A 17047-nucleotide genomic window follows, 5' to 3' on the forward strand; every position below is an offset into this window, starting at 1 on the left:
ATATTTCTACCAACATTCTATTCAGATTACTTATGTATTCTCTAAGAATATTAAGACTTTCTCTACGGCTCTCCTCTTTTCTTTCTGAGTCCTCACCAGAATCCCCTTTAAAGGTCCATTCACAGTAAGATAGGCTTTTTCTAACGTGTTCCTCAAAACCCAGTTCCAAAGCTACTTCTACATGTTTCGATATTTGTTACAGCAGTCCCCCACTTCTCAGTACCAACTTTCGAAGCATTCCATTCAGGATGCTACAACAAAAATACCACAGACTAAGGGGCTTATAAACAACAGAAATTTCTCACAGTTCTGGAGGCTAGGAATTAAACACTCTTGGTTGCCTAATGAGCACCCATTTTCTAGTTCACAGAAACCCTCTTCTGATTCATTTTCTTACCATGTCCTCACATGGAAGAAGGGGTGACAGAGCTCTGTGGGGTCTCTTTTCTAAAGGTACTCATTCCACTGATAAGGGATCCACCCACTGACCTAATCACCTCTTGAAGGAACCAGCTCCAAATACCATCACATTAGAGCAATAGATTTCATCACCAACCTTAGGGAAACACATTCAGTCTGTAGGACGAGCCCAAGGCAGATTTACCTTAAATGTACTCTAGTGACGTTCTCCTTTTATTATGTATGTAAGAACATACCCATCAGTCATATAAGCATTTTAAAACACAAAGAATAATACATTATATATGTACATTAGAGTAGTATAATTGAAACAATGATCTATTAACAAAGAGAAAATATATGTTTTTGAATATTTACCACAAGCTTTAGAAGCAGCAACACAAATTTCTTCTGCAACATACTCCCCAGTTGGAAAATTCAGATATTCTCCATCAGCCTTCTCAAGAGAATGATAAAGATACACCTGTAGGAGTGGATCTATTTGCTTCACAGAATTAGCATTTCCAGGAATATCACCATTCTGATGTACAGGAGATACAGATACTCCTTCCATTTCCGTCATGGTAAGGCAAGCCATTCCCATGCAGAGTTTTTTCAGAACATTTGCCTATTAAGAAAAAACAATAACATTACAAAAGAAAGTGATACTGATAAAGTATCCCTCATGTACAAAGAAGCCTTCCCTGAAAGCACTGACTCTGTTAAATTGGTAACTGAATAAATATCGTGCACTATGTACAAAGCACAGTGAGAGGCATTGAGATTATAAACTTCCTGTGGACAAGGCCTATAAAACTGAAGTTTACAACTTAACTGAGGAAACATAATACAGATATGTAATACTAACAAAATGAACAAACAAAATCAGTCACAGGTAACAGGAGAAGAGATCCAACTAGACAACATAAATTCAAAACAAATGAATTAGTGTGACAACTGCTTACTGGGGTCTGCAGGGGGTAAGTAACATTTCAAACTGGGTTTAAACTTACAAGTTTTATTAGAGGAGTTCATATACAGAGTTGACTCTGTACAACAGATTGGATTTATATGAACGGAAGATGTAGAACATTCCAGGAGAGTAGAACTGTGCTGAGAAACAGAAAGGCACAAGATACTCTAATTAACTGGGCCACAGTGCAGTATTTGAGCACTTATGCCATTTAGGAAAGGACTGAAAGTACAGATGAATATTTGTGGCAAAACTGCAACTACATACCCAGGATACATTTTTTCCTTCTTGAGAGGCCCAATTTTTTTAAGGAGAGCAACATACCCCCAAAGAACTGTACTTCCCCACAGATGAATAGCCACGTGAACCAGTTTCAACAAATGAGATTTAAGTGGAAGTTGCTGGGTGGTACTTCCAGAACCATTCCTTAAAAGAAAGCAGACCTGACCTTCTTTTTTGTTTTTTAATTTTTTTAAGTTTATTTATTTGAGAGAGAGAGAGAGAGAGAAAGGGGCGAGTACAAGCAGGATAGGGGCAGAGAGAGAGGGAGAATCCCAAGCAGGCTCTGCACTGTCAGCACAGCCCGACATGGGGCTCAAACTCATGACCTGTGACATCATGACCTGAGTGGAAATCAAGAGCCGGACGTTCAACCATCTGAGCCACTCGGGTGCCCCACTGGACTCCTTTTAGCTTTTCTCTCTTCACTTTCTTCCTACCTGCCTCCGAGCAGGGTAGGGCAGTCACCTTAAAACCAGGAAGAAAATGCCAAGAGAATAAAAGACCTGGCAAACTTAAGCACCTGAATCAGTGTCAAGAATCACCTTTCTACCACAAGACATCTTATTATTTATAATTGAATGCAATCCTAACTGATAGAGTAAAGAATTAAGAAAAGTCTGAATGTCAGATCAAAGAATTTAAGGGGCATCTGGCTGGGCTTAGTCAGTAAAGCATGTGACTCTTTTATTATTTTTTTTTAATGTTTATTTATTTTTGAGAGAGAGAGAGAGAGAGCACAAGCCGGGGGGGAGGGTGGGGTGAGGGGTAGGGGGGCAGAGAGAGAGAGAGAAAGAATCCCACACAGGCTCTGTGCTGTCAGCATAGAGCCCGGTGTGGGGCTCAAACTCACAAACTGTGAGATCACGACCTGAGCCAAAGTTGGACACTTAACTGAATGAGTCACTGAGGCTCCCCACAAAGCATGGACTCTCACTCTCAGGGTTGTGAGTTCAAGCCCCACATTGGGCATGGGGCCTACTTGAAAAAAAAAAGGGATCAAAGAATGTAAACTTTATCCTACAGTCAAATGATGAATTAAAAAGTGAAGTAGAAACAAAAGCTACGGCAATAGTCTAGATAGTAGTAATATCCTTAATTGAAACAGCAATGGTTGAATGATGAATGGTAATATAACAGTAAGACTTCATGCAACCTGGTAACTGACTGAATCCAGAGGAAGCCAGGAGTCCAGTCATGGAATGAATAAGTCACAGGAATAAAAGGCACAGCACAGGGTATGAAGTCAATGATGTTGCAGTGAGCACAGCATAACACAGAGAGATGCTACTGATTCACTATTCTGTACACCTGATACTAATGCAACTCGAATCAAAGTACACTCAAATAAAAAAAATTTTTAAGCCAGGGGTAAAAGACAATGCGAGGAATTCAAACTTGGAAGATCTATAATACCATTAATGGATATAAGGAAATGAAGACTTTGCCTCTTGACATTGGACATTGGACAAAGGAATAGAATAAGGACTACTCCTTTACACACTTTTGTTTAGAAATGGAAGCAGGACAATTACACCAGACTCTAGGTGGCAGCTAAAACATGAGATTGATATTTGTAAGATTTCCCCATAGACGTTCATTTAAATCATGAGCAGAGCTATGTGAAGGGAGAAGGAGAAAATAATGACAAACACACTCACACAGCATTTCTGAACGTCACTGTACTAAGTGCAGACATTACAGGAAAGAAACATGATTAAGGGATGTGCAAGGTGAAATTTAGATCTATAACTATAAGGACTTTATTACATTAAATACTAGAGTTAATACTTAGTTCTTCAAATATCATAGGACTTCTGGTGAGTAAAAACACAACAAAACAACAAGCCAGCAACTGTTAAAACTGCAAGATTTTTGAAGTCCAAAAGCAACTGGATATACAAATTTAAACAATTTTAATTTGCTCAAAAATATAGAATTTTTAAAAATTTTCTTGTAACTTACTATACTCAAGTACTGTCTCTTCTATACTCAATTACTGAAATTCATCTAAAATGAACTCTTAGCCATTAAGGGGCAAATTTGCAAGAATTTCATCAATTTGTGCTCACCATTGTTTTGGACCTTATGCTTTCCTTTTGGACTTTTTTCTGCTGAAATGTATCTTTTAGCAGATCTCTCAGTGAGGCCTTAACAATTTTCAAGTTGCAGTCTTATTTGAAAAAAACCTTTCCACTATATTGACAAAACTGTGAGATACTTAGCATATACAACATGATTGACACTGTATACACGGTGAAATGACTCCCCATCACTGAATCAACACATCCATCACCTCATGAAGTTACTTTTTTTAAGTTATCTTAGAAAATTTCAATTATACAATACAGAAAAATTTCAATTATGCAATACAATGTTCTCAACTGTAGTCAATGTGTTGTATTAGATTTTCAAAACTTATCTTATAACCAAAAACCTATAGCCTTTCACCAATTTCTCCCAAATTCCAGTCCTTAGCAAGACTTTTCTACTATCTGCTTCTTAGAGTTAGACTTTTTTTTTTATTACACATGTAAGTGGTACCATGCAGTATCTGTCATTCTGACTTATTTTACTTGCCCCTAAGGTTCATCCATGTTGTTGCAAACAATGTTTATTCCTTTTTTAAGGCTGAATAATATTCGTGTGTGTGTGTGTGTGTGTGTGTGTGTGTGTGTGTGTGTGTATACATACTTACTTCTTCCTTTCTGATTTGGATGCTTTTGATACAAACCCATATGCTTTACTGATAACAATTATAAAGTCTAGGAAAAATATCTTAAAAACACTGAAGGCAATGCCAAGCAAACAAAAGCAGATACAGCAACTACAGGGGATCTGACCCCTGAGAGAAAGAAAAACAGTGAAGGAGGTCCTCATTTACCCATATATTTTTTTTAATGTTTATTTTATTTATTTTGAGAGAGATCGGGGGGCAGGCAGAGAGAGGGAGAGAAAGAATCCCACACTGACAGCATGCAGCCCAACATGGGGCTCAAACCCACGAACTGTGAGATCATGACCTGAGCCAAAATCACAAGTCTGATGCTTAACTGACTGGGCCACCCTGGTGCCCCCACATAGATCCATCTTTTATCCTGAGGAAACTACACAGTCTTTGTAGTACCCAATAGATGCTGGAGAAAAGGACAGAGCTATTATACAAAGCTGTAGTCTTGCTGGCTGGAAGAATCCGGGAACAAACTCTGGAGGTGGTAAACAGATAGAAACTGAAGGCAGAAATCCTGGAAAGAAAAAGAGTCTTTTTTTTTTTTAATTTTTTTAATGTTTATTTATTCTTGAGACAGGGGGTGGGGAGGAGGGGCAGAGAGAGAGGGAGACACAGAATCCGAAGCAGGCTCCAGGCTCCAAGTTGTCAGCACAGAGCCCGACGTGGGGCTCAAACCCATGAACCGTGAGATCATGACCTGAGCTGAAGTTGGATGCTCAAATGACTGAGCCACCCAGGTACCCCAGAAAAAAAGAGAATCTTGAGGGGCTCACTCCTGTATTCCCATGCATGGGATGAAAATCCAAAAAGCCCAGGGAGAGGCAACAACTAAAAATCTAAAAGATATAGGAAGAGATTTCAATAGCTATCTGATTCTGGAGAATCAGAGTTTGGATGTAGAAGGAATTGGTAAATATTTCAGGCTTTTCACTGAACCTCCAGAAAAACCACACTTGAGGAATAAGAACCACATATCAGAAATAAGGGCAAAACTGAAATGGACAGTCCTAACAAAGCCTAAAACTAAGTCTCCACAGGATCAAGGTAAAGTCCCTGCTAGAACAAAGCCCTACACTTCAAAGAAAGACTAAAATCCACACTGCCCAGAGTTTGTACAAGATATCATCCACAAGAGACAACAGTCAAGTGAAATCTATTTAACATAAAGAAAAATGTGATGTAGAGTCAAGAGATAAAATATATAGAAATGGGACTGACAGCAAACCCAAATGTTGGATTTTCTAAAATGTGTTTACTATGATACACATGCAAAAGAATCAAAGATAAATGCATGAAGACATAGAAATCATATGACCTATACAATATTGAGCAATCTAACACATGTGAACAAGACAGAAGATGATATTTGGAAAAATACTGGCTAAGTTTTTTCTAAATTTGAAAAAATCAAACCATGAATAAAATCGTTCATGTAGCTCCATTCAGCAAAATCCCCATATAGTCATATCATAGTCAAACTGCCAAAAATCATAGAGAAAAGTCTTAAAAGTAGCCACTTACATACAGAAGAGCTAAGTAAGACATACAACTGACATCTCATCAGAAACAATAGAGACCAGAAGACAACATGCTGCTAGGGAGGAAAAGGAGCTGTTGAACCTAAAATTCTATAGTCCACAAAAATAACCTTTAAAACTTAAGCTAAACAAATATATTTTCAGATAAATGGACACTGGGAGTACACATCAACAACAACAACAACAACAACAAAAAACTTTAAGAAATGCTTAAAAAAAACAGTCCTCTGGATTACAGGCAAATGATAAGTGATGCAAATTCAGATTTGTAGAAAGGAATGAAGAAGTCAAAAACAGTAAATATGTGGGTAACTATAACATTCCATTTTTCTTCCCTTTCTTGAATTATTTAAAAGACAATTAACAATTGTTTAAAAGCATAATGATAATAGCATATGGTAAAACTTGTAATAGATGTAAAAGCAAAAGATATGACAACGATAGCCAAAAGGACAGAAAGGAGTAAAATAAAAAGTTTATGTGAGTAAATTCATGATAGCTTGGAAAAATAAGCAACAGTGCTATCAGCAAAATCAGAAAGAATTTTGAAGAACTGATGGAAGACAAAAAGTAGACAGGAACAGATGACAAAGAAAACAAAGTGTAGGAAATAAATAGATTCTATTTAAAATACACACAGAAGAAGGCATTAATAAGCATTAAAGTTTTCTGCACACACATACAAAAAGAATAAATATGCCAAGATAATCAAGGATGACCACACACTGGAGGTGAAGGGGGATAGGAAGAAAGCATAAAAGAGGAGGACAAAAATGAACAGCAAAAACTAACACCAGAAGAAACAAATACAGGGAAGAGAATATTTTGAAAAATTCTCCTTGGGGATTGCCTAGGTGGCTCAGTCAGTTAAGTGTCCAACTCTTGAGTTCAGCTCAGGTCACGATCTCAGGGTTGGAAGATCAAGCCCACATTGGGCTCCAAGCTGGGCTGGGCATGGAGCCTGCTTGGCATATTCTTTCCCTCTCTCTCTCTCTCTCTTCCCCTCCCTCCCTCTGCCCTTCCCCCTGCTTGCAGGCACACGTGCTCTCTGTAAGTAAGTAAGTAAGTAAATAAATAAATAATAAAATAAAATAAAATAAAATAAATAAAAATTCTCCTTGGTATCCTCAGAGAGATTCAGAATTTTTGAAAACATAAAGCATCATTACATGATCACTAAAAAGGAGAAGAGAATGAAAATAGTTAAGTTTTAAAAGATGACAATTCAATGAAAACACTGAATAACACAACTGGAGACCAAATAATTTGGAAGACAAAGTCAAGACAAACTCCCAGTTTCCTAGATCAAGAGAAAGAAATAGGAGCAAAAACTAAACAGGGAGCATCAATCCAGGAAGTGTAACTCCAAGAGCTCTAGATGGCAGAAAAAAGAAAACAGACCAGAATAAAACATTTAAGAATAAAAGAAGAAATTTAATTGGTGTTAGAGATGCCTACATTCATATTAAAATAATCTTCTGAGAAGAGATAAACTTTAGTTTTAAGAACGCTTAACTCACAGAAGTCAAAATAAAGGGTCAGAACACCAAAGATGGTAAGGAAACTCTAAACCAGTTCAACATTTGACTCAATACTCAGAACTTCTGCCTATATATATAAATACAGCTGATGAAAACACACATGCACTGAGATTGGTCTATCTTGAAATTCATAAACTCTAAATTCAAACGGGCCTTTAGTGCTGTGCACCTACAATCTACTATTTATTACTTTATTTATTTCCTTAATCTATTTACTCTCCCACTTTTCTAATTAACTACCTCGTACCTTATCCTTACTCCTCTACCACCAAAGCTGCCATTCCAACTCTGACTTTCCACTCCCTATATTTCACTGAAAAATACAATCAAAAGAGGACACCAACAACGCATCCTTTCCAAATGCACCTGGAAGATTTCTGAAAACAAACATGTTCTACCATAAAGCAAGTGTCAAAAAATACTAAAGGAATATATTAAAAATATGAACAATGGAGCAAGCAACCATTTTATCAATTTAAGACCCATAATGTTGGTTTAACGTTGCATATACTATGATTAATTTATGCAATTCTTTTTTTTTTAATGTTTATTTTTGAGAGAGAGAGAGACAGAGACAGAGAGACGGAGCACAAACAGGGGAGGGACAGAGAGAGAGGGAGATACAGAATCTGAAGCAGGCTCCAGGCTCCGAGCTGTCAGCATGGAGCCCGATGCAGGGCTCAAACTTATGAACCATGAGCCGAAGTCAGACGCTTAACTGACTGAGCCACCCAGACGCCCCTAATTTATGTAATTCTTAAAAATACTGAAGAAATAACAACATTAGAGGATAACATAAAAAAGTGAAAGCGACCTTAATCACTACCTACTCTTTATTCTCTGAAACAACACTCTTAGTTTAATAAGAATTAATAAAGTGCTTTAAACCGCAAAATAGGACATAAGATAATCAATAACACTCAATACTCTGTAAATTCATGTTATCCTTAATAACTTCAGTCAAAAAGAAAAAATATATTAAAAAATACAAAGCTCTACATTTGAACTGATGTAAACTTACTAACAGTGTTCAAATCAAAAATCTATTATGGAAACTATGACGACTTATAAAAGTACCACGACATGTACTTTTTAATCTTTATTTATTTTGAAAGAGAGAGAGTAAGAGCATGCAAGCAGGAGAGGGGCAGAGACAGGGAGCAAGAGAGAGAGAATCCCAAGGAAGCATCTTATTGACAGCAGAGAGCCCGACATGGGGCTCGATCTCATCAACCCGAGCTTGCTCTCAACTCTGAGATCATGACCTGAGCTGAAATCAAGAGTCAGGCACTTAAGTGACTGAGCCACCCACGTGCCTCCACAACATGTACTTATTAACCAGTATGTTCTCTTATCACAATGGGATTAAACTAAAAATCAATAACAAAAATGATTAGAAAATTCCCACATATTCAGAAATTTAGCAAGACACTTTTAAAGAGCAAATGGTGTAAAGAAGAAATCAAAAAATACTTTAATTTAAAAATGATAAAAATATGAAAGAAATGCAATAAAAGTGTTTACTAGGATATTTAGTCTTAAACTCATATGTGAGAAAAGAAGGTTAAACAAAATATAGAATGAGCTTTTATACCAAGAAATTAGGAAAAGAACAACAAATTAAGCTAAGAACCATAGAAGGACAAATATTTAAGAGCAGAAATCAGTGGGGGGGAACAAAAAGAAAAACAAAGAGTTGGCTTTTAAAAAAAAGCCATTAATAAAATTGCTAAAACACTAAAATGATTGATTTTTTTAAAAGAGAGAAAATAAAGGGCCAATATCAAGAATTGGAAAGTAGACATCATTAGCAGAGCTTACAATATTAAAAATGTATGTTTTTTAAACTTTTTTAACGTTTATTTATTTTTCTGAGACAGAGAGAGACAGAGCATGAACAGGGGAGGGTCAGAGAGAGAGGCAGACACAGAATCCGAAACAGGCTCCAGGCTCCGAGCTGTTGGCACAAAGCCCGACGCGAGGCTCAGACTCACAGACCGCAAGATCATGACCTGAGCCGGAGTCGGACGCTCAATGGACTGAGCCACCCAGGCTCCCCAAAAAATATAGGCTTTTTAAATTTATTTTTATTTATTTTGAGAGAGAGATGGAGAACAAGCAGGGGAGGGGTACAGAGAGAGGGAGACAGAATCCCAAGCAGGCTCCACACTGTCAGCTCAGAACCCAGTGCGGGACTCCAACTCACAAACCATAGTAAGATCATGACCTGAACCGAAATCAAAGAGTCAAACGCTTAACTGACTGAACCACCCAGAAACCCTGAGATTGACATTATTACTATCAATGGTTGCCAGTAGGGGAAACCAAGGTAGAGAGAAGTTAAGGAAGGTAACTTGAACCCATGAACCGTGACATCATGACCTGAGCCAAAATCAAGAGTCAGATGCTTAATCGACTGAGCCACCCAGGTGTCCCTAAAAATATATGTCAATATAGGAACATCCTCCAATAAGCTTGAAATATTTGAAAAAAGGTTTCCTCAAACACACAACTTTATTAAAATGGACAAAGGAAGGAAAAAACACTGAAAAAGGAAGAAAGATATAATTTCAAACTTTTAACATTTATTAAGTAAATTGAATATTTAACTTAAAACTTTTCCACAAAGAAAATTCATTGCCTATTGACTTTCTTGGTGAATTTTTCCAGACATCGGAAGAATAAAAAAAGAGCTTACACAAACTATATCAGTAAATAGAAATTACAAAACAATTTTCCACATATTTTAAGAGTACAGTATGAACATAATACCAAAATGTAATAAAGTTGTGACAAGGAAAGAAAATTATATGTAAATATCTCCTACAAACATATATGAAAAAAATAATGAACAAAATACTAGCAAATTAAATTTAATAATATTTTAGAGACTAACAAATCTTAACCGGGTTAGTGTACCCCAAAAAAGCAAAGCTATTTTAACATTAAAATATCAATCAACAGAATTTATCATATTATTAGAATACATGAGAAAGTAACATATGATCATTTCGATAAGTGTAGAAACTAACTCATAATGTTCAACAATGGTTTGTGATTAGACACTCTCAGTTAACTAGCTATAAAAGCAAACTTCCTCATTCTTATAAAAAATAACTATAAAAGAACTTAAAATACTTAATGGTTAAATATTGATCTCATGCTTCTTGAATTCAAAAACTTAATTAGCATGTCTAAAATCATGACTTCCACTCAATATTTTATTTTATCTTCATTTTATTTTATTTTATTTTTTGGAGAGAGAGAGAGCACAAGCGGGAGAGAGGGGCAAAGGAAGAGAGAGAGAATCTTAAGCAGGCTCCATGCTCAGCACAGAGCCTGTTGTGGGGCTCAATCCCACGACCACAGGATCACAACTGGAGCCAAAACCAACAGTGAAACACTCAAGTGACTGAGCCACCTAGGCACCCCTAAAAAATTTTTTTTTTTAGAGAGCGAGCACGCACATAAATGGCAGAGAGTGGCAGAGGGAGGGAGAGAGAGAATCTCAAGCAGGCTCCACACTTAGCACAGAGCCCAACTTGGGGCTCAATTCCACAACCCTGGGATCAACCTGAGCTGAAATCAAGTGTCAGGTTGCCCATCACTCAACATTTGAGTGGAGTTCCTGGCCAGCACAATAAAGCAAGAAAAGGAAATAAAAGGTATAATGATTACAAAGGAGGAAGTAAAACTGATATATTCACAGATGATATGACTATGTATGCAGAAAAATTTAAAGAATATAACAATTACTAAATGAAGTTAGAAAGGATAGTGCATACAAAATCAATATACAAAATTTAATTGATTTTCATATACCAGAAACAAATTTAAAAATGAACATGATTAAAAACAGTATCATTAACAATAGTAACAAAGAGTCAAGTGTTTAGGAATAAATCTACTAAAATATCTGTAAGAACTCTAATAAAAACTATAAAACACTGCTAGAAAAAATAAAGGCCAGTTAAATAATGGAAGAATAGAACATACAGATATAAGAGTATAGAAAAACTGGGGGTGCTTGGATGGCTCAGTAGGTTAAGTGTCTGACTTTGGCTCAGGTCATGATTTCCCAGTTCAGAGCTTGAGCCTCCCATCGGGCTCCACACTGCCGGTGTGGAGCCTGCTTGGCATTCTCGCTCTCTCTGCCCCTCCCTCACTTGCACTTTATCTCTCAAAACAAATAAACTTAAAAAAAAAAAAAAAAAGACTATAGGAAAACTCAATATTGCTCAGGTAGCAACTCTTCTCCAAATTGATATATAGAGTCAACACAGTCCCAATTAAAATCCTAGCAGCTTATGTTATGGGAATTTACAAGTTAATATCTGCATGAAAAACAAAGGATTACAAGAGTCAAAACAATCTAGAAGAGCCAACTGGAAGGATTTACATTACCAGACATCAAGATTTACTGTGAAGTTAGTATAATTAAGTCAAGTTGGTATTGGCATAAATACAGAAAAATAAGAGTCTCTCTTAAAAACTGAGAATAAACTGAGGGTTGATGGGGGGTGGGAGGGAGGGGAGGGTGGGTGATGGGCATTGAGGAGGGCACCTGTTGGGATGAGCACTGGGTGTTGTATGGAAACCAGTTTGACAATAAATTTCATATTTTAAAAAAATATAGAAAAATAGACCAAAGGAACAAATAGAGCTGAGAAAATATCCTCACATAAGATAACCTAACTGAAAACAAATATGGTCAACTGCATTTTGGTGGAAATGTCAGTCTTTTCAGTAAAAGTATGTCAGTCAATGGCTATTAAGTGGCAAGAAGAAAAAGCAATCTTGACCTCCAACTTAAACCAATACCCAAAAATGTTAATTGGAGATAGATAACCGACCAATAAGTAAAAGGTCATATAATAGTCCAGAAAAAAATATCTTCATGACAGCTTTTAAAACAGGACATCAAAAAAAAAAACTACAATAAATAGATGTATATATTAGACTTCTCATATGCATGTAATAATAGTTTCAAGTCACATGAAGCAAAAAAGTAAAGAAAGAAATAGGCAAAACAACTCTAATAGCTAGAAATTTTAATACTGCTCTGTCAGGAATTAACAGAAGTAAAACAGGTGAAAAAAATAAGAATATTGAAGATCCAGGGGCATGGGTGACTCAGTCAGTTAAGCGTCCAACTCTTGATTTCAGCTCAGGTCATGATCTCCCGGTTTGTGAGTTCGAGCTTCGCATTGGGTTCTGCACTGACAGCACAGAGTCTGCTTGGAATTTTCTCTCCTCCTCTCTCTGCCACTCCCCCACTCATTCTCTCTCTCTCTCTCTCTCTCTCTCTCTCTCTCTCTCTCTCAAAAAGAAATAAACTTTAAATTACAAGAGATTACATTTGAAAAGCCTGAATTTGTAAGAGTTATGTTCTTGAGAAGTATACAACACTGATGAAAGAAACTGAAGACAACATAAGTAAATAGAAAGATACATCATGCTCATAAATTGGAAGAATTAGTAATGTGAAAATACACATATTAGCCAAAGGAATCTATAGATTCAATGCAATCTTCACCAAAATACCAAAGGCAGGGGCGCCTGGATGGCTCAGTCAGTTAAGCACCTGACCTTGATACCAGCTCAGGTCTTGAGAGTTCAAGCCCTGTGTTGGGCTCCACACTGGACATGGAGCCTACTAACTAACTAAATAACTAACTAACTAAGTAAATAAGTAAATAAGTAAGTAAATAAAATAAAATACAATAAAATACAATAAAATACAATAAAATACAATAAAATACAATAAAATACAATAAAATACCAAAGGCTTTTTCACAGAACTAGGACAAAGAATACTAAAATTTATATGGAAGAATAAAGACCCCAAATAACCAAAGAAATTTTAAGGAGAATAAAGCTGAAGGTATCACTCCATAAAGCTGGAATAAAGCAGATTTCACACTATACTACAAAGCTTTAGTAATCAAAGGAGAATATGGTACTGGCATGAAAACAGACACATAGACCAATGTAATAGAAAAGACAGCCCAGAAACAAACCCACACATATATAGTCAATTAGCCTATGACAAAGGAGGCAAGAATACATAATGGAGAGTTTCTCCAATAAATTGTGTTGGGAAAACTGGTCAGCTAAATGCAAAAATATTAAACTAGACCACTATCTTACACCATACACAAAAATAAATTCAAAATGGGTTAATAACTTGAATTTAAGACCTGAAATAATAGAACTCCTAGAAGAAAACAGAGGATGTAAGCTATATGACTTTGAATAGACATTTTGCCACAGAAGACATAGAGACAGCCAATATGACCATGAAAAGACATTCAACATCACTAATTATTAAGGAAATGCAAATCAAAACCACAATAAGAGGAGCACCTGGGTGGCTCAGTCGGTTAAGCATCCAACTCTTGAATTCAGCTCAGGTCATAATCTCACAGTTTGTGAGTTCCAGCCCCATATCAAGATCTGCAGTGGAAGCATGGAGCCTTCTTGGGATTCTCGTTTCCCTCTCTTTCTGTCCCTCCCCCACTCACGCACACATGTGCTCGCTCACTCTCTAAAATAAATAAACATTAAAAATAAAAACCACAATGAGAGATTACCTCACATCTGTCAGACTATTATCAAAAAGACAAAAAAAAAAAAAAATGAGTGGTGTTAAAAATGTGGAGAAAGTGAACCCCCGGTACACAGCTGGTGGGAATAAATTGGTACAGCCACTATGGAAAACAGTGGCTATACTAGTTTGCATTCCCACCAACAGTACATGAGGGTTGCTTTTTCTCCACACCCCTGCCAACACTTGTTGTTTCTTCTGTTTTTGATTTTAGCCATTCCAATAGGTGAGGTGGTATCTCATTGTAGTTTTGATTTGCATTTTCCCTGATGACAGGTAATGTTGAACATCTTTTCATGGGTCTGTTGGCCATCTGCATGTCTTCTTCCCATTTTTTTAACGTTTATTTATTTTGAGAGAGACAGAGAGAGAGAGCACAAGCAGGGGAGGGGCAAAGAGAGAGGGAGAGAGAGAATCCCAAGCAGGCTCCGTCCAAGCTGTCAGCGCAAAGCCCAACTCAGGGCTGACTTCTTGAACCATGTGACCTGGGACGAAATCAAGAGTCAGACACTTAACTGACTGAGCAACGCAGGTGGTCCCATGTCTTCTTCCCATTTTTGAATTGGGTTATTTGGTTTTTTGGGTGTTGAATTGTATAGGTTCTTTACATAGTTTGGATACTAACCCTTTATCAGATAGGTCATTTGCAAATATCTTCTCCCATTCAGTAGGTTGCTTTATAGTTTTATTGATCGTTTCATTTGCTGTACAGAAGCTTTTTTTTTTTTTTTTTTTTTTTTTATGTAGTCCCAACCGTTTATCTTTGCTTTTCTTTCCCTTGCCTCAGGAGACATATATAGAAAAATATTGCTACAGCTGATGCTGGAGAAATTACTGCCTGCGCTCTCTTCAAGGATCTGCATGGTTTCAGGTCTCACATTTCGATCTTTAATCCATTTTGAGTTTATTTTTGTATATGGTGAAAGTGGTCTGCTTCAGTCTTTTCCATGTAGCTGGCCAGTTTTCCCAACACCATTTGTTGAAGACACTGTCTTTTTCTCATTGTATATTCTTTCCTTCTCTGTCAAAGATTAACCATATAATTGTGGGTTTATTTTTGGGTTTCCTGTTCTATTCGATTGATCTATATGTCTATCTTTATACCAGCACCATGTTTTCATTACTACAGCTTCATAGTATACCTTGAAATCTGGGAGAAGGATGCCACCAGTTTTGTTCTTTTTTTTCAAGATTGCTTTGTCTATGCAAGGTCTTCTGTGGTTCCAAAGAAATTTAAGAATTGTTTATTTGAGTTCTTTGAAAAATGCTGTTGGTATTTTGATAGGGGTTGCATTAAATCTATATATTGCTTTGGGAAGTATGGACATTTTAACAATATTTGTTCTTCCAACCCATGAGCATGGAATGTCTTCCCACCTCTTTGCATCATCTTCAATTTCTTTCATCAGTGTTTTACAGTTTCATAGTACAGATCTTTTACCTCTTTGGTTAGGTTTATTCTTAGGTATTTTCTTATTTTTTGGTGCATCTATAAATGGAATGTTTTCTTAATTTTAGCTACTGCTGCTTCATTATTAGCATATAGGAACACAGCAGATTTCTGTCCATTGTTTTTACATCCTGTGACTTTACTGAATTTAGTTATCAGTTCTAGCAGTTTTTGGTGGCATTTTTAGGGTTTTCTATACATAGTAGCATGTCATCTGCCAAGAGTTAGAGTTTTGATTCTTCCTGAGCAATTTGGATGCCTTTTACTTCTTTATGTTGTCTGACTGCTGTGGCTAGGACTTCCAGTACTATGTTGAATAAAAATGGTGAGAGTGTATATCCTTGTCTTGTTCTTGACCTTAGAGGGAAAACTCTCAGTTTTTCACCACTGAGGTGGCTGTGTGTTTTTCATAAAAGCCTTTATTATGTTGAGGTATATTCCCTCTAGACCTACTTTGCAGAGAATTTTTATCATGAATGGATATTGTATTTTGTCAAATGCTTTCTCTGTGTCTACTGAAGGGATCTTATGGATTTTATCCTTTCTCTTACTAATGTAATATATCACATTGGTTGTTCTGTAAATATTTTGCCACCCTTACATTCCAGGAATAAATCCCACTTGGCCATGGTGTATGATTTTTCCAAAGTATTGTTGGATTCGGTTTCCTAAAATTTTGTTAAGGATTTTTACATCTATATTCATGAAAGATATTGGCCTGTAGCTCTCTTTTTTGGGGATGTCTTTTTCTGGTCTTGGTATCAGGGTGACAATGGCCTCAATGACGTTTTCCTTCCTCTTCTTTTTTTTGGGGGAATAGCCTGAGAACAATAGGTATTAACCCAAAAAGTTTGACAGAATTCACCTGTGAAGAAATCTGCTCCTAGACTTTTGTTTCGGGAAGTTTTTTGATTACTGATTCAATTTCATTGCTGGTAACTGGTCTGTTGAAATTTTCTATTTCTTCCTGCTTCAGTTTTGGTAGGTTATAGGTTTCTAGGAATTTATCCATTTTTTCTAGATTGTCCAATTTATTGGCATAGACAGGTTTTCATAATATTCAGTTTTCATAATATTGATATTGTGTTACAATTCTTTGTATTTCTGTGGTGTTGACTGTTATATCTCCTCTTTCATTACTAATACTGTTTATTCAGGTTCTCTCTCTCTCTCTCTCTCTCTCTCTCTCTCTCTTTTGATGATTTCTGGCTACAGGCTTACCAATTTTGTTGATCTTTTCAAAGAACCAGCTCAGGTCATGATCTCACAGTTCAAGAGTTCAAACCCTGCATCAGGCTCTGTGCTGACAGCTCAGAGCTCAGAGCCTGTGTCGGATTCTGTGTCTCCCTCTGCCTCTGCCCCTTCCCCAGGCTCACTCACTCTCTCTCTCTCTCTCTTTCAAAAGTAAAAATAAACATTAAAATAATAATTGAAATTTCTCAATAATTTCTCCAAAGAAAATGGAGAAAACAATTTTATACTTTATTTCTTGGCTATTGGAGAAATAAATAAAAATGTTATTACATAGT

General features: G+C 36.5%; 1 protein-coding gene across 6 annotated transcripts in view; it reads right to left on the minus strand.

Annotated features, from left to right (window-relative positions):
- JAK2 (Janus kinase 2) overlaps window positions 1-17047 on the minus strand; it is a 117448-nt gene that overhangs the window by 75590 nt on the left and 24811 nt on the right. For 5 of the 6 annotated variants that reach the window (XM_042913701.1, XM_042913696.1, XM_042913699.1 and 2 more), the window contains exon 2: window positions 778-1027. In XM_042913701.1, coding sequence (XP_042769635.1) covers window positions 778-1003 — 226 coding nt within the window. In that variant the 5' untranslated portion in view covers window positions 1004-1027. Of the gene's footprint in view, window positions 1-777; window positions 1028-1412; window positions 1839-17047 lie in introns of those variants that run through there. The other variant, XM_042913700.1, reaches the window with a different exon arrangement.

Source organism: Panthera leo, chromosome D4, assembly GCF_018350215.1.
Source record: "Panthera leo isolate Ple1 chromosome D4, P.leo_Ple1_pat1.1, whole genome shotgun sequence".
NCBI classification, from domain to species: Eukaryota; Metazoa; Chordata; class Mammalia; order Carnivora; family Felidae; genus Panthera; species Panthera leo.